At 39.8% G+C, this 27,506-nt stretch overlaps 1 protein-coding gene across 1 annotated transcript in view; it reads right to left on the bottom strand.

The window, feature by feature from the left end:
• The window catches only part of AVEN (apoptosis and caspase activation inhibitor), a 176,706-nt gene that overhangs the window by 132,678 nt on the left and 16,522 nt on the right, over nucleotides 1–27,506 (bottom strand). Inside the window, exon 2 of the mRNA XM_026651294.2 lies at nucleotides 9,039–9,222. Within this exon, the coding sequence (XP_026507079.1) occupies nucleotides 9,039–9,222 (184 nt within the window). The remainder of the gene's footprint in view (nucleotides 1–9,038; nucleotides 9,223–27,506) is intronic.

Below are 27,506 nucleotides of genomic sequence, written 5' to 3'. Positions count from 1 at the left end.
CTGTATGAAAAAACATGCTTTTCAGGGCAGCCCAATAATAATTAAATTAATACAGTATATCTTATAAAGATATAAATGCCTTTCTTAATATACATACTGTCCATCACAGAGAATTTAAATAGCGTACCTTATAAAAATAATTTCATTGAGTTCTAAACAAATAAATAAGAGAAAGGCTCCTGTTTCAATTTCCTGAACAGAATTGCAATGTGTCATAAAAAGTAATCATTTAACCAGAGAATTTAATAAACATTAACACCTTTGCAAATCTAGAGGGAATGTTCATCATAAATCCTCATTTAATTAACTAATAAATGTTGACATTTAACTTTTTCATTAAGTTATATCAGGTCTAGAATACCAAACTGCTCCAATTTAAGTTCTGACACCATCCTATATTTGATGACAGCAACAAACTCAGGTTTGAAATATATCTCATCAACAATCTGTTTCACCAATTTGTCAAATTATTCCACGATGTGGGACCAGGTGTTTTGATTTAGCCAGAATGCTCTAATAACCCATCCTCTGATAACAGTCTTATTGGTATCTAAAAATAACAGGAAGTCAACCACAGTAGACTGACTTGTTAAAATTAGAACCAAGATACACCAAAATAACATGTTTTTACATAGCAATATTTAGTATATATGAAAAGCACTAAACTGGAAAGTCCCCTGAGAACATCACCGACTACTGGACCATTTCCTGCCAGAGAGTGAGTATTGGCTGGCTACAGACGCAGCAAAATAAGAATAGAAAATGTATGCGCAAAGCTTCCACTTCTGTCATTTTAGAAAAGACAAGTTTGATGCTACCGAATTAATAAGAAAATAGCTGAATGAACATTGTTACTGATTTCAGAATTCTGATGTTGTGGGTATGTGCAGGTCAAAATATACTTTTATAGATATTCCTTTAACCTTTTTTGTTGTGTTTTCTACATATTAAATTCCTTTAAATGAAATTATTACATCTCTGAGTTTAACACAGAAAGCCAGACTAGCCACGTTCTTCGTCCTTAAACTGAATAATGCCTCCCTCTACCTAACTTCACTTTTTTACTTCCTATGAAATAAAAGAGAAAGGAAGTTGCCATTTCCTCTACCACTTTTGTTGTTTAGTTACTGACAAGCAAATTTCACTTGTTCCTCAGTTGCTCTGTAGCACCTCAGGGCATTCAAAATACATATATTTTGTCTGGAAGCAGTGGTGCTGGAACTAGGAGTACTGGGGGTGCTGCCACACCCCTGGTTTGAAGTAGTAATAACAAACACCTAATACATGGTTTCCATCATCGGCACTCCCACTATAAAAATTGTTCCAGCACCCCTGACTGCAATGTCTTTTCCTCAGAGTCAGCTCTAAACCAACATCCGCAGCATAGCAACAACAGTGTGTGCTGGAGATGCACTCTTTTGCAGGAGACATAATTCAACACCCTGCTCACCACTTGTGCCCATTAAATAATTTGTAGTACTTTATGCAGGGTGTTAGCCCCTACATCCTAGTCAGATTTTGATTTGGCTATGCCCCCTGCAGTTTCATTTGGCTACGTTATTCTTCCCATCTTGTCCTTAACTGTTATTTAGTGTTGCTTGATTGCTATTAAAACAGCTGCTGCCGTCCACCCTGAAATTGCTGTACTTATCCTGATGTACAGCTTATAAAGCACTTTAGGATCATTTGGTATGAAAGGTGCTATATAAATATAAATGTAACATATTAATACACTGATTATAGAAAACAGATGTAGCCATCCAGGGACGTGCTAAGAATGACAGTAGAGTTAATCATAAAAAACCCTACCGATTTATATGAGTTCATGTTCTATTTCAGGAGTGTTCATTTCATAAAAAAATACACATTTTTCTTCTATTCCAGCGATGGATAATTTTACTCATCCACCAATACCCACACAATGTTATATTCACTGCAAAGTCAAGAGCTCATATTAACAGCAAACGCAAATAGAATTTCACTGCTAATTCTAAGTAAAGTAAAGTAAATGAATTTTCCAGTCACTGCACTGAGCATATTTAATGATCCGCTCCTTTTCCAGATATTAGCTGCATGCTGGCATAATGATGCAGAAGACCAACAGACTTTCACCTCCAAGACCATACACCAACCTCAGACCAGACCAAAATCATTGAGATGAGGTGCTACAATAGTTTAAAAATTAATCTCTCTCATTCAGATATAAAAAAGTAGAAAAAAAGTCACTCTTTCAATTGTTTGTTTGTTCCATTTATAAATGTGTATAAGGAATATTCACAAACACATTTTTCCTTTATAACTCAATTTCTGCTGCTTTCCCCTCACATACTTATTGCTCCATTTAAAGCTCAAGAGAGGAGGGTAAAGTGCTTTGTGAAGAAATAACAGTGTGTGTTGATGATGAAAACACAAAATTAAAATCCACCTGTGAATTCACTTCTATATGTCCAAAAGGATAATTTTTTTCTCAAAGACTGCATGGTTAAACATAACATTCCTAACTTGAAAGTATTTCTTCACCAAGTCTCAAAGAAGAAAAGATGTTTTTCACTTTTGGAAATACAGTTCTAATTTAATCAAATAAATCACACAAAAAATTATTGGGTGATTCAACTTATGAAGCATGCCACAAAATCTGACACACAGTTTACTATACTCTGAGATTTTCATACTACAGAGAATCTCAAACCTACGCTAACATGTACGCTAACTCCCACTTGCCAAAGGCTCTCTGTAAAGCTGAGGGCAGTGAGAGAAAAAGAATGGTTAACTTACAGTAAACATGGGTATTCAAGATGTTTTGTCCACAGGGATCCCACTCTAGGTGCACATGTGCCCCATGCATTCCAGATCAAAGCCTTTGGCCAGCAGCATCCACTGAGGCCACATCTGCATATCCTCTCACCCCTACTCCTCTGCACCCAAGGGCATGAAGTGTAGAGCACGGTCCCGACCCACAGTTTGAGAACCGCCGCAGTATCCCAAAGCTAAAAGACTCTTCAGTAGCAAGGAAGTAGGGCAGGTCATGGGATCCATCTTAAAATACCACAGTTAACGTAAGGTAAGTTACCATTCTTTGTATATTTGTCCACATGGACCCCTCTCTAACTTACTGGCCAACAGTTCTCTCTCCAGGAGGTGGGTGCCAGGAGTCCTATTTAAATACAAATTGCAGGACTTCCCTACCAAACAGGGCACCAGATCTAGTGGCTGCAACCCTCAAATAGAGCTGAATAAAAGTATTCACTAAGATCCAAGTGGCTGCCCTGCAAATTTCTGATATAGGAATGTTCCTCAAGCATGACAGAGGGTGGTTGGGCCCTAGTAGTGTGTGCTTTAATATGAGACTGTAAAGGTAATTTATTTAGTTCAGAGGAGATCTTAATGCAATCTGAAACTCATTTCAAGAGTCTCTGAGTTGGATTAGCCTGCCCTCTAGACCTGTCACCAAATGCTACTAATAGCCTAGGTGACTTATGGAAAAGCTTTGTTCTATGGAACAAATATTAGAGTAGAGGATTGCCATCAAGACACTAAGCATATGAAGTTTTGTTTCTATAGAGATCAAATGGGGTTTGGAGAAAAAAACTGGAAAACATATATATTGATTCAAATGACACCACTTTGGGTAAGAATTTAGGATGGTGAGGTCTCAGAGAGACACCTTGTTTTTGTGAAAATAGCATAGGGAGGTCCTGCCCTTAACACCTGAATCACATTCACCCTTTGAGCAGAGGTAACAAAAATGCTTCCTTGAGAAAGAGGTGGTAAAAGGAGCATGATGGTAAAGGCTCAAAAGGAGGAGACCTATTAGGGCCAGGAGTACAATATTTAGGTTCCCAGGAGGGGAAAAGTCCCTCAGTGGGGGGAAAATACATGGATCAGACCTTTCAAGAACTTAATATAATAGGATGTGGGAATATATAAACCTTGAAATGGAGGGCAACAGCCAGATATCCTGGCTACACAAACCCTACCCAAAATAAATTAAAGTCCTAAATGTTTCAAGGATAATAGATAATCCAGAACAACAGGAACAGATGTCTCTAAGGGTTAAAGGTCATGTGGTGCAGCCCAGAGCAAAAATGGGCATTCTAAATGCTTTTTCTGCTATCACTTGAGGACACTGCCAGCTCACCGGAAGGGCAGGACTTGAAGCATGGTGACTTTGCCTCAGCCATGAGATCAATGCCACAGTATCAATCATCCTAGTGGTTTTCTATTTTATTTTATTTTTATTTTTTGCCAGCAGGCTAAATAAAAAAATATGTTAAGTACTAAACTAGCTAACTCTGACAGAAGGAAGCAGGTGGGCACTGCTAAATTCTGTCTTGCTGCCATGACTGGGGTGCATGCACATCTAGAGTGGGATCCGTGTGGACACATATTTGAAGAACAATTACTTTGATTACCCCCAAAGTTTTCAAAGAAAATACAAGATTTGTTAACTAGAGGAGGCAGTGAAAAAGGTAAATCACCATGCAGAATGGAAAAGGCACTTTTCCCATGAAAAGTAATCTTCTTTGCCTTCTCTTCTACTTCCTCAGTACAAAGACGGGAGTCTCGATTCTCTGGTGTGTCTAACTCCCAGTGAGTATATCCTGATTCTCTGCTTCAGCTCACCTCAGCCCCTCTCAGGATAAAGCACGCTCAGGACTGCTTTAATATGCAGCACCTGGCTTTGTGCATTGCTGTTCTGTACCCATGAAAGTTCACAGACTCAGGGCTGGGGTAAGGTAATATAGGAGCCAGCTCTGCTAGCTTTACACTCACCGGGGACTCCACCGTGTTATGGAATCCTCCAGCTGAGTGTTTCCAATCAGTCTCCACTCAGTTTGTACTGTCAGGTGGTGAAAAGGGAGCACAATGGAGCAAAGAAATTGCTCAAGAGCCTAAGCCAGTCAGAATAATAAGGTGAGAATGGGGAGAGAATGTAAATTAGTACCTACCTGTAAATAATAGGGAGAAACATATCTCTGTATAGTAGATATTGTTAAGCAAGTTAGAGGGACACGGCAATGTAAATTTAGCTGCCTGTATATTACAACAAAACTATCACCTGCTTGGGTAATTTTTCCACATTCTGCCGATACATGTAGGTACTACCTCAGAGAAATAATTGAAATGCAGAAATGATAAGGTGGGGAAAACTCTATTGCCCAGAACAAACAAGATCTCATTGCAACCTGGAAGTTGAAGGGACTTCTCAATTACAACAATCTGGGTTTCCACTAACATTATTAAAATAGAAATAAGTAAATCTTACAACTTCAGCATTTAGCAAGCACCTCAAAACTTGGATAGAACAACAAAATAGTTTCAAAGACTTTATGCAATTGTGTACAATTCCATTGCTTTTACAAAGATTCTAGCTCTGCTAAATTAAAATATAGAAACAGTACTGCAGATAGGTGCAGATTTACTTTTTAGTTCATCACATAACTCAGAAGCAACAAATACTCACAAGCAGAAGAATACTTAAGGAACAAATAATAATTCTATTGTATAGAAAAACAATTTTTTTAAATAATAGAAATAATGACAGGACTTGATAAGCTTTTTTCTGACTTTTCTAGTGCTGACAAGAGGGTCAGAGGAGTAATCATCCCAGACTACAAAGGAACAGTTCGTTTTTTCTAAATTAGTATAACAGAAAAAATAGGGACTAAAAATGCTTCTGACATACTAAAAATATTACGTATAAATTGTATATAAAAATGTTTGCTGATACCACAGCAAATATAAAGAAATTCAGAACGAAAACAGGTTACAGGATATAAAACATGATAAACTCTAAATTAGATTAAAAAAAAAAAAAAAAGTAAGGTTTCCCCCAGGGGGTACGTGAATGGTCAACAGTCAGAAGAAGAGTACTTGTGGCACCTTAGAGACTAACAAATGTATTTGAGCATAAAATTTGTTAGTCTCTAAGGTGCCAAAAGTACTCCTGTTCTTTTTGCGGATACAGACTAACACGGCTGCTACTCTGAAACCAGTCAGAAACTAGATTATCTTGTTTTAAACAGGTATAAAACAAGCAACTTCAGTTTCTAGTCATTGGTTTCTCAATCTTTATGAATACAAATATAACAGGCAACTTGTGAATCCCTACCATGCTGTAAAACCCAACGTTTTATAATGCATACAAGGAATACTGAAATTATAATTTTCAATAACATACAATTAATTTAATAATCAAAATGGCCTTATAAGAATGTGATCATATTAATTATGTCAATGCGTTACTTTAATTTAAAAACCAGTTTAAGCAAGCACTGAGTATTTTTCATAAGAAATTCAGTGTACAGTTAATGATCATCAAAGTTTATGAGTTTATGAGTCCAAAATATGATCTACTTTTTCCCTTGCATCTCTGTGAGAAATCCATATTATTCTTTTGTAAGGTTTTTTTCTCTTCCCAAAGCAAATATTTCATTTGCTTCATTGGTGTTTCTTTTTACAAAAACAAAACAAAACAAAACAATGCCAGCAGCACAGCAGTTGTGACATGCCCTATATAATAAACTGGTGTCTATGCAAAATGAAGGACAAGGAATTGGTAAGTATTAAAAAGAGTACTACACAGATTTTAAATTTCAGCCATTTAGAGAATTCACAAACCAAAAAATATGTTGACAATATAATTTTAAACAATACAAGTTGTTAGAAACTTAGTTCTTTGTAGTTTAGCTCTAAAAGTAAACAGCACAAAAGAGAGATTTCTAACTGGAGTTTTAATACTATCACATAAGAAAAATGATGAAATAACATTACAATTTTTACTTAAACCCTAAACTCATAGGCATTCTACACCACAGACTAAATCACACTAGCAACAATTGTTACTAACATGATTCCCTGCTCAGTATAAAGAAAGATTATTTTTTTCCTGAAAGCTGTGTCTTAATGATGTTATTTAACAGTACTACCTGTTCCAACAACACTGAAATATGTTTTAGGTAAACCAGTGAAGGAAGCCAGGCTAGCAAAATTGGCCATTAGCATGGTTTCAGCCTACTATGAACAGAGCCTCAGAGGTAAGCTGCCTCTCCATCATGCCCAGGTATTCTAGAGTATAAGATTTATTATTCTAAGATACCTGCTAACGGGACAGTAGCCACAAGGTCTTGTCAAAAGGAAGAGTGAAGATTAGAAAAATTAAGCTCTGAAATAAGATGTACAGACCTCATTTTAACTGGACAGTGTTTTGATCACTGAATATTGCAACAACTAAAGTAACTGGTTAAAAAAATGAATAAAACTTGTAATTCAGGGCCTGATTCTGCAATCCTCAGTTAGGCAAAACTATTGATTTCTATGGGACTTCAGCGCAAGTAAGGACCACAAGGTTTGGTCCTTATGTATTTATTGTAGAACATTCCTAAATTGTCCCTGCTGCCTATAGCTGGCAATTCTAGGCATAATGAATCTGCATGCAGGGCCGGCTCTAGGCACCAGCAAAGCAAGCAGGTGCTTGGGGCGGCAAATTTGCAGGGGTGCAAGAATCCAGCATGAGAGCTGAGAACCAACAGGGAGCCCTGGGAGCTGTAGTTCCTTGGTTAGCTCCCTGCCTATAGAGCCAGCCCTGGAGCAGGGAAAGAACTACATTTCCCAGCATTCCCTCAGCCGCAATTAACAGGAAAGGGAGGGGGAAGGAGTGTAGAACTGAAACCTCATGCTGCAGCTTGCTGTAAATAGTAGGAACAGAGCCAGCTCTAGGTTTTTTGCCGTCCCGTGTTGCCCCAGCCCTGGACTCTCCCCCACCCCCACCCCCTGCTGCCCCCGCCCCCCCCCCCCCCCGCCCCCCCCCCCCCCCCGGCTCTCCGCCCTCCCCCCACCCACACTCCCTGCTGCCCCAGCTCTGGCCCCCACCTGCACCGCCTGCCGCCCCAGCGCTGGGCTCTCCCCCAAAGAAAGAATTGGGTGGACTAAATGGACATTGCACCTCTCTATCTGAAGCCTAGCAAGGCAGGTACGTGGATCCCACTAGAATTTAAAATGAAAAGTAAGGGAGGGGAGGCTCTACTAGACTGGGCAGCTTTAGATACGGTAGCAGGCACGTAGGAGGATTTACATTTCTGAGCCATGGAAGCAGAAATTGACTTTTCTTTTCCAGATTTAGCTAATATTCAGAAAGGGAATCCAGCAACTGCCTCCCAGATTTGAACACTCTCAAAATTCAGGAGTGCTCAAGCTCAATTTGGGCAGCTGTTACTTCATTTCTCCCAAATCAAATATACTGATCCACTGTAACTTGCTGTAGGAAAAAGTAGAATAAATTGAGCAAGAAATGCTTCCTAGTGGTTATTAGGACTGGAATTGCTATTTTCAACAGCCAGTGCTTTTTTTATTATTATTATTATTATTTTTAAGTTTTAGTTTCATTTGTTTAAAAGGAAGACAGTGATATTGCATTGGCAAATTCCCCATAGAAACAAAGAATGGAACAAAGGAATAATAAAGGCACCTCAACATTTCCTCATTTATGTAGGACAGTCTTATAATATGCATCCAGATAGCCTTCAATCACACAAGCTGAAAATTGTTCCACTTTTCAGTGCAGTTCTGTAACCATATGGGAACCAATCCTGTCTGTGTTCTGTGCACATCCAAAATTCCTGCTGAATGACCCGCCCTGGGAGCGAGTTACCAGTGACCCAGGGCTGGGGCGGGGGGGAGGGGCGGCAGCCAAAATTTTTTTTTGCTTGGGGCAGCAAAAAACCTAGAGTCTGCATGTTAGTTTTCACAGCTTTTTCAAACCATCCAGATAGTGCATAACCTTTTACAGACCCTTCTACACTAGCACAGTTGCTCATCAACAAATTCATAATGCTGACTACCCCATATGAAACAGGCATGGAAAATTCTTTCTGGAATAATTTTAAGTGGTCCTAAACCCAATACTGGATTTAGTCAAGTGCATACATGTAGCGTTCCAAGCACTGTTCCAGAACCAAGGCTAAGAGCTAAAGCTAGAGTTATGATGAAAAATGTAACTCATGCATAACCAATACTTTATGTGATTTTCTCATCCTTACCTGCTGAGCTAAGCAGAACACTGAAGTCCGTTCCCCTCTGAGATTCTCCACTTTCATTTTGTGCCTCTTTCTCAGCACCTTCACCTTCGTAACGGTTCCAGTTGGAGACTATCTTTCTTTTTGAATAGCCTCTCAGTTCATCCTTTTTTTCTTCTTGTGATTCAGGATCATCATCATCATCTGCCTGTAACGTTTAAATGATGAGATAAATAAGTAAGATTCATCCAGCATTTAGCTTTTATACAAACATCTTCTGGATCCTCCACCCAAAATATTAAAGCCTGTACACACAAATAGGAAGTGGCAGCTCTAATTTTGGGTCATAGAATCATGACATGGAAGCGGTCAAGAGCCACTGCGATATACCATGTTGCCAATAACAGGAAATGTTTATATACACACGTTCCACTATTTTGTATGAGCTTTCGGTAAATTATCTTTTCCCTCCTCTTAATCCCAGATCATCAAATAAAAACTCTAAAACAAGTTTAGGGAACTACCTCTTTTTTTGGTGATGTGGTGCCAGATCTGCATTGCTAGGAGCTAGTGCACAGCTATGATTTCAATAAAATAAAGATCCAAAATCCACCTGCCACGCTAACTGAGGAGAAGCCACCTGATCAATTCCTCTAGATTGAATGGTTTGCTATGGGCAAGCAAATGTTTTGGGCTGAAATACCCAATATATAATCCAATCTAATCCCCACTATTTAAAGATAAGGAGACACATTTCAACAGTAAACCATGCCTGGGCATGCTTTAGTAAGGTATGATTGCATTTTTTGGTTGGCTGATGGACCTTAGCCAAATACACCCAATACAAATTGCCTCTACTAATGTTGCTTATCACTTTATTAAAGAATCTTCCAAAATTCAGATAAAGCAGACCCACCTCAGGCAACTCTAGCACCATAATTAGCTACCATACACAGAGCTGTCTGTACCATTTGTTCCTGTCAAGCCATAATCAAAAGACGCCCCTATGCTTCTTACTCCACCCATGCCAGTTTCCAGAAAACTAGCATGGATTTAATTTCAGCTGAAATAGGGAGATAACTCCAAATGAGATTCTATTTTTCAGGGTCTTTTTCCATCAGCTACATTAAACACCGAAGTAAGTGCTCAAGTAAGCAGCGCACTGAAGTTAAAATTTCATTTTGAGCTTTAAGAAATAAACCACAAAATTATCATAGTGTTAATGGGAATGGTGCAGCCTAATTCTCTAGGTACAAGGCTGAAATTTACCTTTGAATGGATAAACTTTAAAAAAATATAAATTTAGACCATTTGCAATTCCAATATAGTGCTTCACAGAAGTAATAATACATACAATAATACATTAGCATGGTCTAAAAAAGGTTCTGCCACTAATTATATTTACAAATCCAACATTCAGATTTCTTTAACGTGTATTTTTATCTTCAAAACTACTACTGATTTTATCAAATACATATATTTTTAAATATTCCTTTTTCTGCTCAGTGACGCTTTAGAGACTAGATTTACTTATTATTTCTACATGGTGGCTATTTTTCTCCATTAGTACAGTAATTGCCTAAGACATACATCCATAAATATAAACCTCTTTCTTTCTACTTCACACTTTTTTCTCATCTACCTATTCAGAGTGACTTTTTTGTTACTTACCTTGGTAGCAAGAAGACATCAGTATTAAATGTGTCCCCTAAATATACCAGAATGTCCAATAATCATACAAGTTAAAACAAAATCTAAGAACTACCTTAAAAGGTCAACTTTTAAATAATGTGACCTTAAGTAAGCAAACAAAAAATTTTATCTTTACACTTTTTTAAACCAATATCTCCAAATAGCTGCAACTTTAAAGGATCACCGTCAGCTTGACATCTAGTCAGTTTGAAAAATGAACTTAAAGTAGTTTCAATACCACATTTGCCCCAAAGTCCCCAGTCAATTTCATGGGATGTTTTTTAGTTATATTTCCTTTTTAAAAAAATATTTTCTCTCTCATTTACTGTGTTAAAGACACACACAAACAATAGGAAAAACTAAATGAATGTACACAAAGTTATCAAATGTACAATGTAACAAAAAAAGAAAAAAGAAAAATATTTCTCTCTCTAATCTCAGTAGAAACAAGTTTACATGTTAATTTAACAAAAATAGGAAGAAAAATTCAGACAGAAGAGTGATTTTTTAGTTTACAGTGTTCATTTAACTTGTTAAAAAATATTATCATGAATATGTAGCTTATCAATGATGTTGGTCTTCAACCCAGAATGTTACTATTTATCCCCAAGACAGATATAGGGGTTGTGTATGCAAATTCTTTGTAGCAAGCTGGGATGTAAATCTACCTGACACTAGCCTGCAGGACACTAAATGCGCTTTAATCCACTCCTGTTTCAAAGCAGGAGTCTTTCTAGGGCTATGTCTATACTGGCAATTGAACAACAAAACTTTTGTCTTTCAGAGGTGTTAACCTCACCCTCCCCCCGAAAGACAAACGTTTTGCCGCAACAAGCACCAATGTGAACAGCATGTTGTCAGCAAATGCCGCTTGTTGGGGGTGGAAGTTTTTTGTTGGCAGGAGAGCCGACAAACAGCAGCTACACTGCAGACCTTTTAGCGGCATAGCTGTGTCACTACAGCCATGCCACTAAAAGCTGTGTAGTGTAGACATAGCCTGAGGAAGCTTCTGCGACTTTTGCAGCTGGGATTGGGTGAGGAATGGTATGAAAAAAGACTAGTCAGACAATCCCAGGAGATAAAGCAGAAAATTAGGCTATGCTCAACAGGCAGTGGTTATGGCAGATGAACAAAACAAAAAAACTACATCCTCCCCCTTTAAGGACTAAGCCATGTCAACAAAGCTCTCCAAAGGTCCGTACATGGGGGATGAAAATGAGCCAGGTTTGCCTCAGGCTCATCAATTGCACAAGAGCTTGTGCTATTTCAGAGCCCCCTTGCCCAAAAGCATCTTTCACTTCCCCTCAGACCCCATCATCCTGCTCCCTTTTGGAAGAGATTAGTGTCACTGATTCCCCACCTTTGATCCCAACCTACTCCTTTGCCAATCCCTGTGAAAGTGGCAGGCAGCTGTGGACAATTTGTAGCAAAGCTGGATAACTCTTCCCATATTCCCCAGTGTACAGACACCCCTTCACACACAGATTTTGCACACTGAGTTGGGAAAGGTATGGCGGTTGAGAAGAAAGCAAAAACAGTGCCAGACATTTGGTTCAGCCACTTTCTTACAGACAAGTTCATGCTGATACCTGTGCTTCAAGAATGAGGGTCCTAAAATGAATGGAATATGGTTTCCAGCTAGACAATTCCAGTCAATTCTCCTCTTGACTGGAGCCTAAGTATTGAGTTTTGGCTCAAACCATGAGCAAAAAGGAATGGAGAAAATGTAACAGCAATCCATAGCATCCTGCCTGTACTCAACCACTCACCAAGGGACAGGCACATAGTCGTGGCACACTTGGCAAGCACACATACACTCACACTCAACAAACACTGTGAACTCAAGGCTTTTTAATACAACTTTGAAAATTAAAGAGAGATCTTCCAAATGGGAATACATTATTTTAAATAGTTGTATTTGATAACCTATAGATGTTGTCATTGTCCCTCTTAGAATCCTCTTTATATTATACTACTGAGAGAAGACTGAAGCATTTTATCTATCTTTCTAGGTACTTATATGTTCCCCGCTCTTCCACTGTAGCTTGAGTATATTTCCAGTTTCTCTTTCTCTGGGCATTTCTGTTCTTCCTCCCTATTTTATTGCTGATATACTTTACTTTGTCCTTCTTTTGCTTCTTTTATACCCTATAGTACTTTTTCCTCATTTTCTTTTCCAACTTTTGCAATATATAAGTACTGTAACTGATTTTATGCTTTTCCTCTTCTGACTTCACTCTATCTGCTCTCAGCACTATCCCTATATACTCATCTCCTGTATCGTCATCTTTCCCTATTTTGTGCAATAATTACCTCTTTAAAACGCCTTGCAACCACATTCATCACGTGCTATTTTTTTCCTTGGCACTGCAATTGCTCTGTACTCTACTTTAAATATTATATCCATCAGAAAGTTTCAGGTTTCCATAACCCTTTTCCCTTTATTTCATCCAGTTATAAGGCATTGCTAGTATGTCTGGATTTTCCAGTGGTAACAATTCTATCCATCCACAAACATGCATAGATTGCATGATGTAGTTAGCCATATAGTTACCCAGGCAAAAGGTTTACAAACTGGATTCCTATTGAATATTATGCATATAGCACTGTGCTTATAAACTTTACATTTATTTATAGAAAGTGATTCAAAATAGGTGAAGTTTGCTACACGAAGAACGCGCTGCCCCATAGAACTTACACTATAAAAACATCTGTCTCAATAAATTCAATACAATTGAATTGCTGTCTCACTGTTTCCTTGTACTTCCCTGTCTGTCTGTATCCATCTGATGTCTCTTATCTTCTACTTCAACTGTAATATCTTTTGGGCAGGGGCGGAATTTCTTTTCTGTATTTCTACAGTGCCTAGCACAATGGGATCCTGGGTCCATGACCAGGGCTCCTAGGCACTATGATAATACTAACAATATTAAAACACTAACAACACAGAAAGTGGCTTCTGATCTTAATACTTGTAATGGTTCATGGAATAAAATGGGCATTCAGAAGCTTTTATGAAGGAAGGTAAGTAGGGAGGTTGGTTTGTATTAATTGAGTGGCTGTTCTAAGCATGAATAGAAACACGAGAGGTATATTAATAGCACAGCAACTTAAATTCCTCTTGGGAAGCCATATAAGCTTTTAATTTAGTGCACCAAATTCATTCCTGGCAAACTGATACTGAGATTAATGGGGTTGCATCAGGATGATTTGCCCCAAAATGAGTAACAACACAGCCTCAAAAAAAATCCATTTTCACGGGGTGTTCATTAAAGGTATTTTTTCCCTTAAATCCAGAAATGTACAAGAGAGTCCTCAAATAACTTCATTTGTGATTGAGTCACAAATTGAGTCAGGTAGATTTGTAACCTTTGAAGATAATACTGTATATAACAAATCAGACAAAATTCTTATCCTAGTCTTTTGCCCTACCCTACTTATATCTCCTGGACAAACATTCTGCCCTTTTGTCTTGCAAGCAGATTAAGAATTCATGAACTTTTAACCTAACAAGGGCAAAGTGTACTTGTGTAATATGGACAAATTCTGCACTGTACAATATGCGAAGCCAAAACAGAATGCACACTCAGAAAGATGGCAGTTCAATCAGACTTGCATTAATTTTACACTATATAGATCAGTGGTCACCAACCAGTAAAAGCGATTGACTGGTCGATCCAGGAGCCTCTACCAATCGATCACGATCTCCAGCCGCTAAAAGTCCTGCGGCGCAGCGGGGCTAAGGCAGACTCCCTACCTGCCCTGACCCCGCGCTGCTCCTGGAAGTGGCCAGCACACCTCTGCAGCCCCTGAGAGGAAAAGGGGGTTGGGGTCTCCGTGTGCTGCTCCTGCCTGCAAGCACCGCCCCCACAGTGCCCATTGACCAGGAATGGGGAACTGCGGCCAACGGGAGCTGCGGGGGCGGTGCTTGCAGGCAAAAGCAGCATGCGGAGCCACGTGCCCTCCCCCCCCGGGGCCGCAGGGGCATGCCAGCAGATTAAACTCTGCTGCTGGCCAGAGCCCAGGACTCTGCTCCCACCCCGGGTGCAGCAGCCGGGAGGGACCACGGGCGCAGGGGCCAGCAGCGGAGTCCCCAGGCGCAGGGCCGGCAGTCGGGACCCCGGTCGCAGTGGGGGCCGGTGGCGGGCGGCGGAGTCCCCGGCCACGGCGGCGGAGTCCCCAGCCAGGATACCCAGCCCCCGGGCAGTGGAGCCCCACATAAAACGTGGGGGTGCTGCAGCACCCCCCGCACCCGAAGTTCCCCAGTTACGTGTTTAACCGATAAAATTTTAATCGGTTACACAGTTACTTTTTTTAACCGCTATTTACATCCCTAATTTAGACTCCACATAAATATAAGGCAAATATGGGGCATAAGCAAGGATAGATTATAGCCGTAAAACCACAGCGATTAAGTGGTTATCTGCATTTCACACTTCTTGTACAGATTTTCAAAAAATAAATGTAAATGACTAAAATATTTCATAATATGGTTGTCATATTTTAGACATTTTTCACAGATGGAAAAAAGGTTTTATAATGGTACTCCGCAACACACCTCTGTGAAGATATAACAGGCTGGTAGCTTACCTATTTAGAACCATAGGCACTGACTCCATGGGTGCTCTGGGGCTAGAGCACCCACGGGGAAAAATTGGTGGGTGCTTAGCACCCACCGGCAGCTTTCTGCCCCGCCCCCCTGCCCCAGCTCACCTCCGCCCCCGCTCTGCCTCTGCCTCCTCCTCCTCCCCTGGGCATGCCGCGTGCCCGCTTTTTCCCCCTGGCTCCCAGCGCTTGCACCGCGAAACAGCCGATTCACACGGCAAGCGCTGGGAGGGAGGGAGGAGGGGGAACGCGGCGTGCTCGGGGAAGAGGCGGGGCCGGGGCAGGGATTTGGGGAAGGGGTCCAATAGGGGCAGGGAGGGGGCAGAGTTGGGGCAGGGACTTTGGGGAAGGGTTTGGAATGGGGGCAGGGCAGGGGCTGGGAAAGGGTTGGGGTGGGGCCAGAGGTGGGGGGCATGAGCACCCACCGGCACCGAGGAAAGTTGGTGCCTATGTTTAGAACCCCATTTTTACAAGAAGACATTGTCACACAAATATAGAGATTGATTTTATAAGTCACAAGTTAAAGTATACTTTGGACTAAAATGGGACATACAACTGAAAACCTAGAAATAGATCTAATTTACAACGTGTGGTTGAAAATAGTTTAGTAATTTAGTTACAAATGGACAAGTAAATTAAGTATTTTGACCTATTTCTAATCACCTCCACCATGATTCGTACAGGAAATTGCCAACTGATAATGGCTACGCAGGTGGGCAGCAGGGATTACGGATATCTATTTTAGAGTTGTTTTCATATATGCGTAATTAAGCAAAAAACAAAACACTGAGTCAAGGCCTAGATCCTACAATGAACATCATGTAGGCCGACCCCTGCAGGATTAGGGCAAAATTGTACACACAGCTAGTTTATGTAGCCACATTCCTATAACTGTCAACCTCATCTTCCATTCATTAAATCCACTAGATAAATCTTGTCTTAATATACACTCCATTATTGGAAACACTTATACACAAGTAATCTCACTGAGAGATACTCAGCAGGCCTGAAGTAATTTTCACATTGTTACATAAAATCTAAAATTGAACTTTTTGCTTTCAAGTTTACACTTTCCACGTATCCTGCATGGCACTCACACAACTGATGGCAGTGTCTCGCTTCTCAAGTAGAATTTCAACTCTTTTTTTAATGAGTGTAAGTGAGGAGATCCTACCCCATAAAGTACTTACTGGCCTTGGGGAAATCGTACAGGTCTAGAAGCCTGTAGGTCATGACTCCTAGTTTCACTTTTTCCACAAACCGCCATTAAAATTTTTGCAGTTCCCAACCCATATTACTGAGCAAGGTCTATACTCCTACCTGGGAACAGAACCTAAATCTCTAATGTAACAGATCCAGATCATTTCCAGTAACTTCACTGCCTTTCAGAAAAAATGAACCAAATCTGTATGTTTGGCTATGATGGCTGTAACCACGGACCTACCCATTAAACCACACTCCCCGTCTACAGACTGGAAGAGAATCCACAAATTCTGGCACTCAGCATTCCATTGTTGTTTCACACACAGTTCAGGAATCCACTGGCAAAAGGTGAATCAAGGGGTTGGTCCACATAGAAGTTGATAGTCAACTTCTGCTACCAGTTAATTACTCCTGAAGTTCAAATGATAAGAAGCCTGTGCTGTGGCTCTGAAGGGCACTGGCTGAAACCCTGCTGATGACCCAGGTGAAGAATAAATAGTATGTGATCATGCAGTGAAAGATTATTACAATGCATAAATGCAAAAGGGCAGAATTAAGATTTCATATATTATCTTACATCTGGTATTTTCTAACTTGAGCACTTAAAAGAACATTAAAGTTGCAAAGTTAACAGTTTTGTTGTGTGTACACACACACACACACACACACACACACACACACACACCTCTTAAATAAGCACTTATTGGGGCACTAGATGCTTCATGGTATTGCTCACTGGATAGAGAGTTTTTCACCTGTAGGTGAGCAGTTTGAATCCAGCACAGCTCAGCAGGGATTAAAAACTGTTTATGGAAGTTTGGTGGCCCCTCTATTAGGAGGGGAGTTTGCTGGATCTTAGTTCCAGCTCAACTATCAGAAATTCACCACCACACTTCACTCTAATTGGAAAACTCAGCAGAGAAGCCAAGAACTATATAGGCCGTGGAGAATGAACTATCCCTGATCCCCCTAAAGAAAGTCATCTCTCTCCACAGTCAGGGTTGAGCACACTGCAGGGTATTGTGTGTGGGAGGCTTGCCTGGATCTTGTCCTGTAGATAAAGAGGACTTCAATTTCCAGCCTCGTCAGTCCAATAGCTTTCACCAACACTAAATCAAACATGATTTTATATTAAGTCAAAGTTTATGGTTATGTTAAAATCATTTGCAAATGTGTAAACTCACTCATTAAATAAAGTGTATAAATTGTCACATGGAACCGCACTGACTTGGCTGTTATGTTACTTCCAAACTGACAATGTAATTTGTGAAAGCAGAGTATGCTTTTCTTGCAAATATTCAGAAACAAATGTAAATATAAAAAAGAGCCCTAATCTTGTTGGAAATAACAGGTTTGAATAAATCCTTGCAAAATGAGTGCATTGAAACAAGGGTTTTATCATTTCAGTCAGATTCGTGATTGTTGCTATGTACTGAACATATTCGTGCAAGATAAATTTTAAAATACTTGTTATAATACAACATTTGGTTATATGTTCAAAAATAAATTATCAAAAGTATGCTGGAGAGATGTCCAGCTGCTGTCAAATGTCTGCTGTTGTCAAAGCTGCAATTCTTAAATGGGAATAAAAATATATTTTGAGGTGTGTTGGAAAATACACTATTAGACAGGATTTTGTGTCATCTTGTTTCATAGTCTATATTTTATTTTGTTCCTTTATTTTAATATTTTTAAAAAAACTACACTGACAATTTCAACAATAATCTAAAAGGTTTATATTTATAGAGACTGCCAAAATGTCAAGGAAGCAAAATAAATTTTGTTAGTGTGTATAGTTAAGATCAAAGGTAAAATAACCCAGACTGACCATTTTCTAAGGAGATTCCCTCTCTTTATTATTATTATTATTTTTGATTCTGCTCATCTCTGCAAATCAGTGACCCCCAAATAATCTCCTTCACAATCATATTTAGAGGAAAATATGTGCAAGAATATGAGGTTAATCTTTGATGCAACCTGCAATTGTGATTATACTGTAAAAAGCAATAATGACATTTTTGTTTTATAAACCAAATCATATATTAAACAGCACCATACCTTTTGCAACCATCTTATTGATAGAATGGAAGTAATAAAATTTAGAAATCTTGTCAATCAGAAGTACCTCAGTACATAGAATCAAAGATACATTTATGTCTGACAGCATGCAAATCCTTACCCACACAAGTAAGTGTGTAAAGTGAGTAAAGCTTTGTATGCTTGTGTGTTGTAGGTCTAAACTTCAGACAGGTCTCTTCTTATTCTAGCCAAAAGATATGTGTGTGTCTAGATTTAAAACCACCAAAAACTCCCTACCTCACTAAGTTTACCTAGCCACAAAACTGAACTAACTCTTCACAAAACCCAATTAAGTCAAAGATCTGGAAGAGGATTCGAGGCTTTAATGTATATGAAAAATACTTCAGATATATTCAGCTATGTAAGAAGATTAAAGAATTGTCACGCTGTGTGTCACTCTGAAGCCTAAAATATCTGTTGAGTCAGAGTGAAGCAACTGAAACAGCTACAAGCATGATTAAGGGTTTTTTGTGTTCAAGGTATCTATCACCAGTCACATCAGGCATCACTGGTATTTTCTGTCTGTTACCATCCAATGTTTAAGTGCTCAGACATTTCACTTTACATATTACACCCATATGATGTATAGCTACAGGAAGGCATGTATCTATGCCATTCCAAGAGTCCTAGACCATTGTGATATCAGAAGTAACAACTAATCAACACCCTTACAACAATTTCATTGGTTGTACAAGGAAGACTTCGCAGATGGCAAGATTACTTGGCCCAACAGCCACATTGCCTAAAAATAACTCTAGAAATCTCCAGTTTTGTTATGGATTTAAAATGGGATCATAATTCTGAGACCTACATTCCATCTAACTATCAATATGGCAGCTTCCTATCAATTATTTTTAAATGGTATTTAACATTACTTTTTGAAACTACTGCTAAGTTTTCTTCTGAATTTAGAGAACATGTATATCTTTTAAACAATTTCTATTTTTATAAATACATGAAAATTAAGAAACTAGTTTTCTATATCAGTTTCAAAATGAAAAAAGATCAGAGAGTGTTACTAACCTGGCTTTTCCTTTTACTATTAAAAAGGTAAAAAAAAAAAAACCCACAATATTTCAAATAGTACATTTCCCTTACATCCGTAGACACAGCCTATAAGCAAGTGCAGCAAAATCTGTCTCAATCTACCACCCATCATGGCACTACAATGAAGTTACACTGTAAATCTTAGAGATCCGTTAAGTGGTTGCTTATGACACAGACTCACCTTTCCCTCTGAAGCACCTGGCACTGGCCACTGTCAGAAGACAGGATACAGGGCTAGATGAACCATTGGTCTGACCCAGTATGGCCATTCTTATGTTCTTAATAGGCAATCCTATGTGCCTATTTCACTCTGATTGAGCCAGGGTCCAAAACTTAATGAGAATGTTTGGTGACAACATCACTCATACTGTATTAGATATTTCAAGATATGAAGCTTTTATTTTTATTTGTACTTTAATGTGACAGCCTGAATTTATCCAGCTTGATAAGTTTTCTTCTTTTTCTAAAAAATAAGATTGACATATAATAAGGCCTTTGAATGTGACTGAAAATCTACTCACACCAGATCACATGATATGAAATAGCCTGCTGTCACTCTATACTTCAACCAGTCAACTATTTACAACAGATTCTGATTCCCGATGTTCCAAAAAACATTAATATTGTATTTACTCCACTTAACGAAGAGGAAAACACTGGACTTTCTTAATTCATTGTAGTGCTTATGAGCTTTGAAAGCCAGTTTTGTTTTCTGCCTTCCATTCACAAAGGATTGTAGGTTTCCTGGCTTAGTAATATTACTCCCATGCCATATGATACTTGCAGACAAGGTGGAGCCTCTGAATCTCTTTTAACATCAGTTGACAATCTAAGCCAGATAGATCGATAGATAGATTGATAGATAGATATGAATGACTCCTGTATTGGCCAGTCCATACTTAATATCTTCTTTTAATAAAGCCTTCAATGCATCCTCAGTTTAAAACATTTGTCACTGTGCCTTTTTCAGTCCTTGTTTTCACTTACTTCTTAGTCACTGATAATTGTAAAATATATCATCTTATGTCAGTCACTTCCTTTTTGACAGCTGTTTTCAAAAGTTTTAATACTTGAGAATAGAAGTTTTAGTTCACAGAGGAAAATTCTTTTACCTAGAATTTAAACTAATATCCAACTGTCTCTTTTTCAGTCAAAAGAAATTATAAGTCTAAACTATAACATATAATAATATTCACAAACAGTATATTATAAACACACAAAAACTTCAGTTGGTTACAATTAAAGTTACATCAGGACACACTCCATGAACTCAAACCCTTAAAAGCATGGGTATGAAAAGTTAAGGGAAATTGTCTTGCATTCTTTCCCACTTTCACATTGCCTACAACACAACACATTCCAATATAAGGCTTTCACTTCCAACACTATTAAACACCAAAAAGCAATATATACCCCCAACTTCATCAAAATCATACTCTAGTGCAAAACCTTAACAGTAACCTCTGATACTCTTGTTATCAGCAGACTGGCACATCTGACTATATTACACATTTGGGAAGTTATTCTGCATTAACATTGCTGAGGTCGCCATTTGGCACTACAGTGTGAGATTGATGTAGTTGGGGGTGCATACTGCTTTTGGGTATTTTCTGGAGTGAAAGCCTCATGGAGCGTTGGAATATGTTATCAAGCACATTGTATGCAATGTGAAAGTGGCAAAAAAAATTGCAGGAAATTTTTTATTTCCATGCTTTCAAGATTTTGAGTTGGTGAGGTGTGTCTTGACCTAGAGAGTCTGCCTTAGGTACTCCTATAGCCCTCTCCACTCTAGTTATCACTTCATCACCCGCATAATTAATATATTTCCCCTCACAACATATCTGTGAGGTAGGGAAGTACTATTATCCCTATTCTGCAGATAGGGAACTGAGGAAGACAGCGACTTGGTGACTTGCCCAAAAACCAAAGGATGTCTACGGCAGAGGAGGAATTGAATACAGTCTCCAGATTTGCAGTTCACAACCTTAACCACAAGGCCCCTGAACCTTAATTGTCATTAAATGAAGGCTGCGTTTGTTTATTTCCTAGCTTTTGTTATACAGGGATGGTGTACTTAGGGGGCAGGTCCCTGGAGTGAAGGAGAAGAGAGGAAGAAATAACAAATATGAAGCAAAAAGTGCAAGTATGTGTGTTATGGGTGTTTTGCAGCATTGCTCAAACAGGACAGAGTTATGGTTGCATGGATGTTTTCCTGTATTTTGGTTTTTCATGCCACAATTAACAGATAATAGCTCTTAAATTACAAATATCAAAGGGGATGTTTCTAGTGAAGTTACGCACAAATCAGTTCTAGGCCAGACACTATGCAATATTTCTATCAGTGATCTAGAAGTGAAAATAAAACAATGGCTCATAAAATCTGCAGATGACACAAAGACTGATGGATTAATAAATAATGAGGACAGGGTAAGTCATACAGAGTGAACTGGATTGCTTGATAAACTGGACTCATTTAAACAAACTGCACTTTGATACAGCTAGATGCAAGCTCAGACATCTAGAGTTAAGGCTGCCCAATGACAGCTCGTGTCCTTCCAGAATGTCTAGTTCAGTAGACCTCCAACTTCTGAAAACCAGGAAATACAGAGTTAATGTAAACACCCATGCAACCTTAATTCTGCACCTCTGGAGCTGGCAAGAGCTATGGGGATTTATCTGCATGCAGTCCAGTTGCATTCAGTGTGTTAGGTGGTGCAGCTGTACTGAGTAGTGGAGGCAGGTGAGGCAGTTGGATAGAGGTGTATTTCTGATAGGAGATTTGCATCTGAGTCACCCGTGTGTGATCAAAGGAAAGAGGTGCATGTGCACCCTGAAGTTCCAATCTATATCATTTCAATACAGAATTGTGTAGGTTGTGTCAATAGCTGGGCACTGACAATATGTATAATCATGCAGATTTTAGAGCACTTAGAAGAGTCAAGCTCTAAACCTTAACTATACCCAACCTGGCAGCCTGATTTAATGTCATCATGTAACTAAAGACTATATTTTAATGCATACCCACAAAGAGGCAGAATTGTCATTAAACACACTATCTTATTTCTGGCATTTTCTCACTTTCAAGAGCTTAACTTTGCAACCTAAATACATTTCTATCCATGCAATATTTTGTATGTAATTTCGTAAGGAGGTGGTGGGGATTTTTTGTTTGTTTTCTTTGCTTTTTATTAAAGAAAAACAAAAAAAAACAAATTCCATGATGTTCAACTGTAACAAACACCATCCCTTCCCTATCATGCAACACCACCAAAACCTTCAACAACGCAACACAGCCTTCTACCACTTGAGCTACAGGACTATCTACATTATCTGGCAGCACAAAAAGACTCAGGCCTAATCTATGCTACAAGTTAGGTCAACGTAAGCCACCTTGAGCTGACCTAGTTGTGCACGTCTACACTTAAATTTCTCTCCTACCGATGCAAGTGCCCCGTTATACCGACATAGTAACACCACCTTCCAAAGCTACATTGTGCTATGGTCAACGTACGTAGGTCAATGCAGCATAAGTGTAGACATTGCATTACCTATGTCAACCCTAACAGCCCTCCAGCTGATGTCCCTCAATACCCGACACTGACCACTGTAGTTACCACTGTTAACTCCACTTCCTGGGGGTCACACAGACTGGAAACCCCCCCACACACACACACACAAAACAAACACACCTTTAAAACCCCTGCAAAAATTTTAAATGCCTTTTCCTGATTGTCCAGCTGAGCAAGCACACCTAGCAGCTCTCCACTGTTGTGTGCAACTGCCCAGCAGACCATGCTGGCTACACGCTCTAGACACACTCTTGCCTGTAATAGACAGGAGACATTGGATCTCTTGGGCCTGTGGGGAAAAGAGGCTGTGCAAGCACAGCTCTGAACCAGCCATAGAAATGTCAACATCTACAAGCAGATTGCTCGGCGGATGCAGGAGAAGGGCTACATCAAGGACTAGCAGTGCTGTTTGAAAGGGAACTGCGGCAGGCATACCAGAAGGCCACAAAGGCGAAAAACAGATCAGATGCCAAGCTGCAGACCTGTCACTTTTACAAAAAGCTGCATTCCACACTTGGCGGAGACTTCATCACAATTCTGCACACCCACCGCGGATACCTCCGTGGAGCCTGAGTCAGAAGCCCCTGCCATGAACAGCGAGAAGGAGGATAATCATGAGGAAGAGGAAGAATATGGGGGACAGGCAACCGGAAGGTGCAACTGTGCCACGAGCCAGGACCTGTTTTTGACTCCACCACAGTCCAGAGTCCCTGAAGTTGAACACAGGCAAGCGTGAAGCAGGGGAAGGAACCTCAGGTAAGCATATAAATAAAATTCCCATGCAATAAATAAAATTCCCTGTGGAAAATGGTGCCAGTATTCAGTGCCATTGCCCTATACTCTTAGTTTCATGCAACTGAGCAATTCCTTCCTCGTTCCCCTCACCCCGGCAAGTCATACTCACCACGGCTGGTGCTGTTAGTGGTGCCATAAACAGGCAATCCAAAACAGAAATGGCAATAAGCATGTGTTGTTTAACACTTTTGGGGAACAAGGGAAGGGAGGATTTCTGAATCTTAAGTTTCACTTTCTGTACATACTATACTGACAATGGTCAGGAACAGTATCCCCAATAATGTCACGGCAAACCTGGTGGCTGAACTTTGTGACTTTGTCCTCCCCCACAACTATTTCAGATTTGGGGACAATTTATACCTTCAAGTCAGTGGCACTGCTATGGGTACCTGCATGGCCCCACAGTATGCCAACATTTTTATGGCTGAGTTAGAACAACGCTTCCTCAGCTCTCGACCCCTAATGCCCCTACTCTACTTGCACTACATTGATGACATCTTCATCATCTGGATCCATGGGAAAGAGGCCCTTGAGGAATTCCACCAGGATTTCAACAATTTCCACCCCACCATCAACTTCAGCCTAGACCAGTCCACACAAGAGATCCACTTCCTGGACACTACAGTGCTAATAAGCAATGGTCACATAACCACCACCCTATACCGGAAACCTACTGACCCCTATACTTACCTACATGCCTCCAGCTTTCATCCAGACCACATCACACGATCCATTGTCTACAGCCAAGCTCTAAGATACAACCACATTTGCTCCAATCCCTCAGACAGAGACAAACACCTACAGGATCTCTATCAAGCATTCTAAAAACTACAATACCCACCTCGTGACGTGAAGAAACAGATTGACAGAGCCAGAAAGGTACCCAGAAGTCACCTACTACAGGACAGGCCCAACAAAGAAAGTAACAGAATGCCACTAGCCGTCACCTCCAGCCCCCAACTAAAACCTCTCCAGCGCATCATCAAGGATCTACAACCTACCCTCAAAAACCAGTAGGAGAACACTTCAGTCTCCCTGGACACTCAATAACAGATGTAAAAGTGGCAATTCTTCAACAAAAAAACTTCAAAAACAGACTCCAACGAGAAACTGCAGAACTGTAATTAATTTGCAAACTGGACACCATCAAATTAGGCCTGAATAAAGAATGGGAGTGGATAGGTCACTACAAAAACTAATTTCCCCATACTAATTTCCCCCTACTGTTACTCGCACCTTCTTGTCAACTGTTTGAAATGGGCCACCCTGATTACATTGGCCTCATTACCACTACAAAAGTGATTTTTCCTCCCTTGGTATTCTACTGTTGAGAATAGCCCACTTCTACTTTAATTGAATTGTCTCATTAGCACTGACCCCCCACTTGGTAAGGCAACTCCCATCTTTTCATGTACTGTGTATTTATACCTGCCTACTGTATTTTCCACTCCATGCATCTGATGAAGTGGGTTTTAGCCCATGAAAGTAAATTTGTTAGTCTCTAAGGTGCCACAAGTACTCCTCATTGTTTTTGCTGATACAGACTAACACAGCTACCACTCTGAAATGGTACCTCTGTGTGTTTTATCTGTAGCTGACGCCATTGCAGCCTTAAGGGGTATCCCCTCCACACCAGCGGTATGACTGACACAGATATGGAGAAAAAATGAGGCCATGCTAGTGCTGCATCAGATCTTGAACAGAGAGCCTGGAGGGTGAACACTGTGGACTGTATGGGGAAGGAAAGCGCGTAGAGGAGAAAGGCCCAGGAAAAGAAGAGAAAGATGCACCAAGACATAATGGAGCTTCTCCATCAACAAACTCAGATCCTGCAGACTCTTGTGGACCTCCAGGTTCAACAATCCTGGGCTTGATTGCCACTGCAGTTGATGGAGAACTATGCCAGCAAGTCTACCCCTACCACTGCACTCCAATGAAAAGCATGGACAACCACAGCTTAATATACATCAAGGTGGATTTGATTTAAATCAAATTGATTTAAATCACAATTTAAATCACGAGTCAGGAAGACTCAATTTAATCATGGATTTCTACATAGAAGTGCATTCTTATTGGTTGTTATGAGGTCCCTTCCAACCCTGATATTCTATGATTCTATAACCTTAATACACATTTTTCACAACTCAGAGATAGATATAGGTTTCATTTTTAGAAGGTACACACTATACATTTTTAAAGTGATTTTGAAAACCTTGTTTACTTTACATACAACAATAGTTTAGTTATATAATATAGACTTATAGAGAGAGACCTTCTAAAAAACGTTGGGTTGAGGTCTGTTATTTCTCACCTCTAGATATTATTTATTTATTTTAAAACATTTTTGCTGTTAACAAGCATGTTATCTCTAGAGACACAAATCCACAGTTTGAGAACTGCAAAACTAAGCATCTCTAATAGTATCTTCCAGACTGAGCACTGAGTCCCATTGGATAGATAGAAAGATTAACCTAAATAATCTATACAGAAGCCCCTGGAACCCCATAAGATTGGGCCCTAATCCATGAACTATTGGAACTCATTTACAAATTTTTCTTAAACATTATAGTATGTGACAATATATTCATGTAGAATTAGAATTTATAATCCCTATTCCATGATGAGCTATTCCATCTTTAGCTATAATGTATCTTAATCAAAACTATCTTTAGATAGGTTTTTTTCCCCTCAAAAAGCATTTTATCAAAAAAATCTGATTTAAATTAAAAAAAAATCAAATTTTTTTGATTTTTTTTTAAAAATCATTGATTTTTATCCACCCTGAATACACTGACCTCTGAGAGCCACAATTGATGTATGTGTAGCTACAACGGACATCAACGTTCTTTTCCCTTATTTATTAAGGGTTCCCAATATTTTTTATGTTAAGAAGTATTTACTATTACCGGGGTCGGCAACCTTTCAGAAGTGGTGTGCCGAGTCTTCACTTATTCACTTTAATTTAAGGTTTCGCGTGCTGGTAATACATTTTAACAGTTTTTTAGAAGGTCTCTCTCTATAAGTCTATATTATATAACTAAACTATTGTTGTGTGTAAAGTAAACAAGGTTTTCAAAATGTTTAAGAAGCTTAATTTAAAATTAAATTAAATTAAAATGCTGATCTTACGCCGCCGGCCCACTCAGCCCGCTGCCAGCCTGGGGTTCCGTTCAACTAGTTCGGCAGCGGGCTGAGCGGGGCCTGCGGGACCCCGGCTGGCAAGGGGCCGGCAGCCGGGACCCCAGACCGGGGTGCAGGTGGGAATGTGCAGGAGCTCCCGTTTGGTGCTCAGGGTGGGGGTGGGGATGTGGGGGGGTGCAAGAGTCAGGGCATGGGATGTGGGGGGACTGGGCATGTGTGGGGGGTGCAGGAGTCAGAACGAGGGCTGGAGGTGTGTGAGGGGGTACAGGGGTCAGGGCAGAGACCTGGGTGTGTGTGAGGGGATGCAAGGGTCAGGGCAGAGGGCTGGGTGTGTGTGAGGGGATGCAAGGGTCAGGGCAGA

Source organism: Terrapene carolina, unplaced genomic scaffold (assembly GCF_002925995.2).
Source record: "Terrapene carolina triunguis isolate 2854851 unplaced genomic scaffold, T_m_triunguis-2.0 Scaffold96, whole genome shotgun sequence".
Lineage (NCBI taxonomy): Eukaryota > Metazoa > Chordata > Testudines > Emydidae > Terrapene > Terrapene triunguis.
Note: the sequence above shows the minus strand (reverse complement) of the source record. Positions and strands in the feature narration are given on the sequence as shown.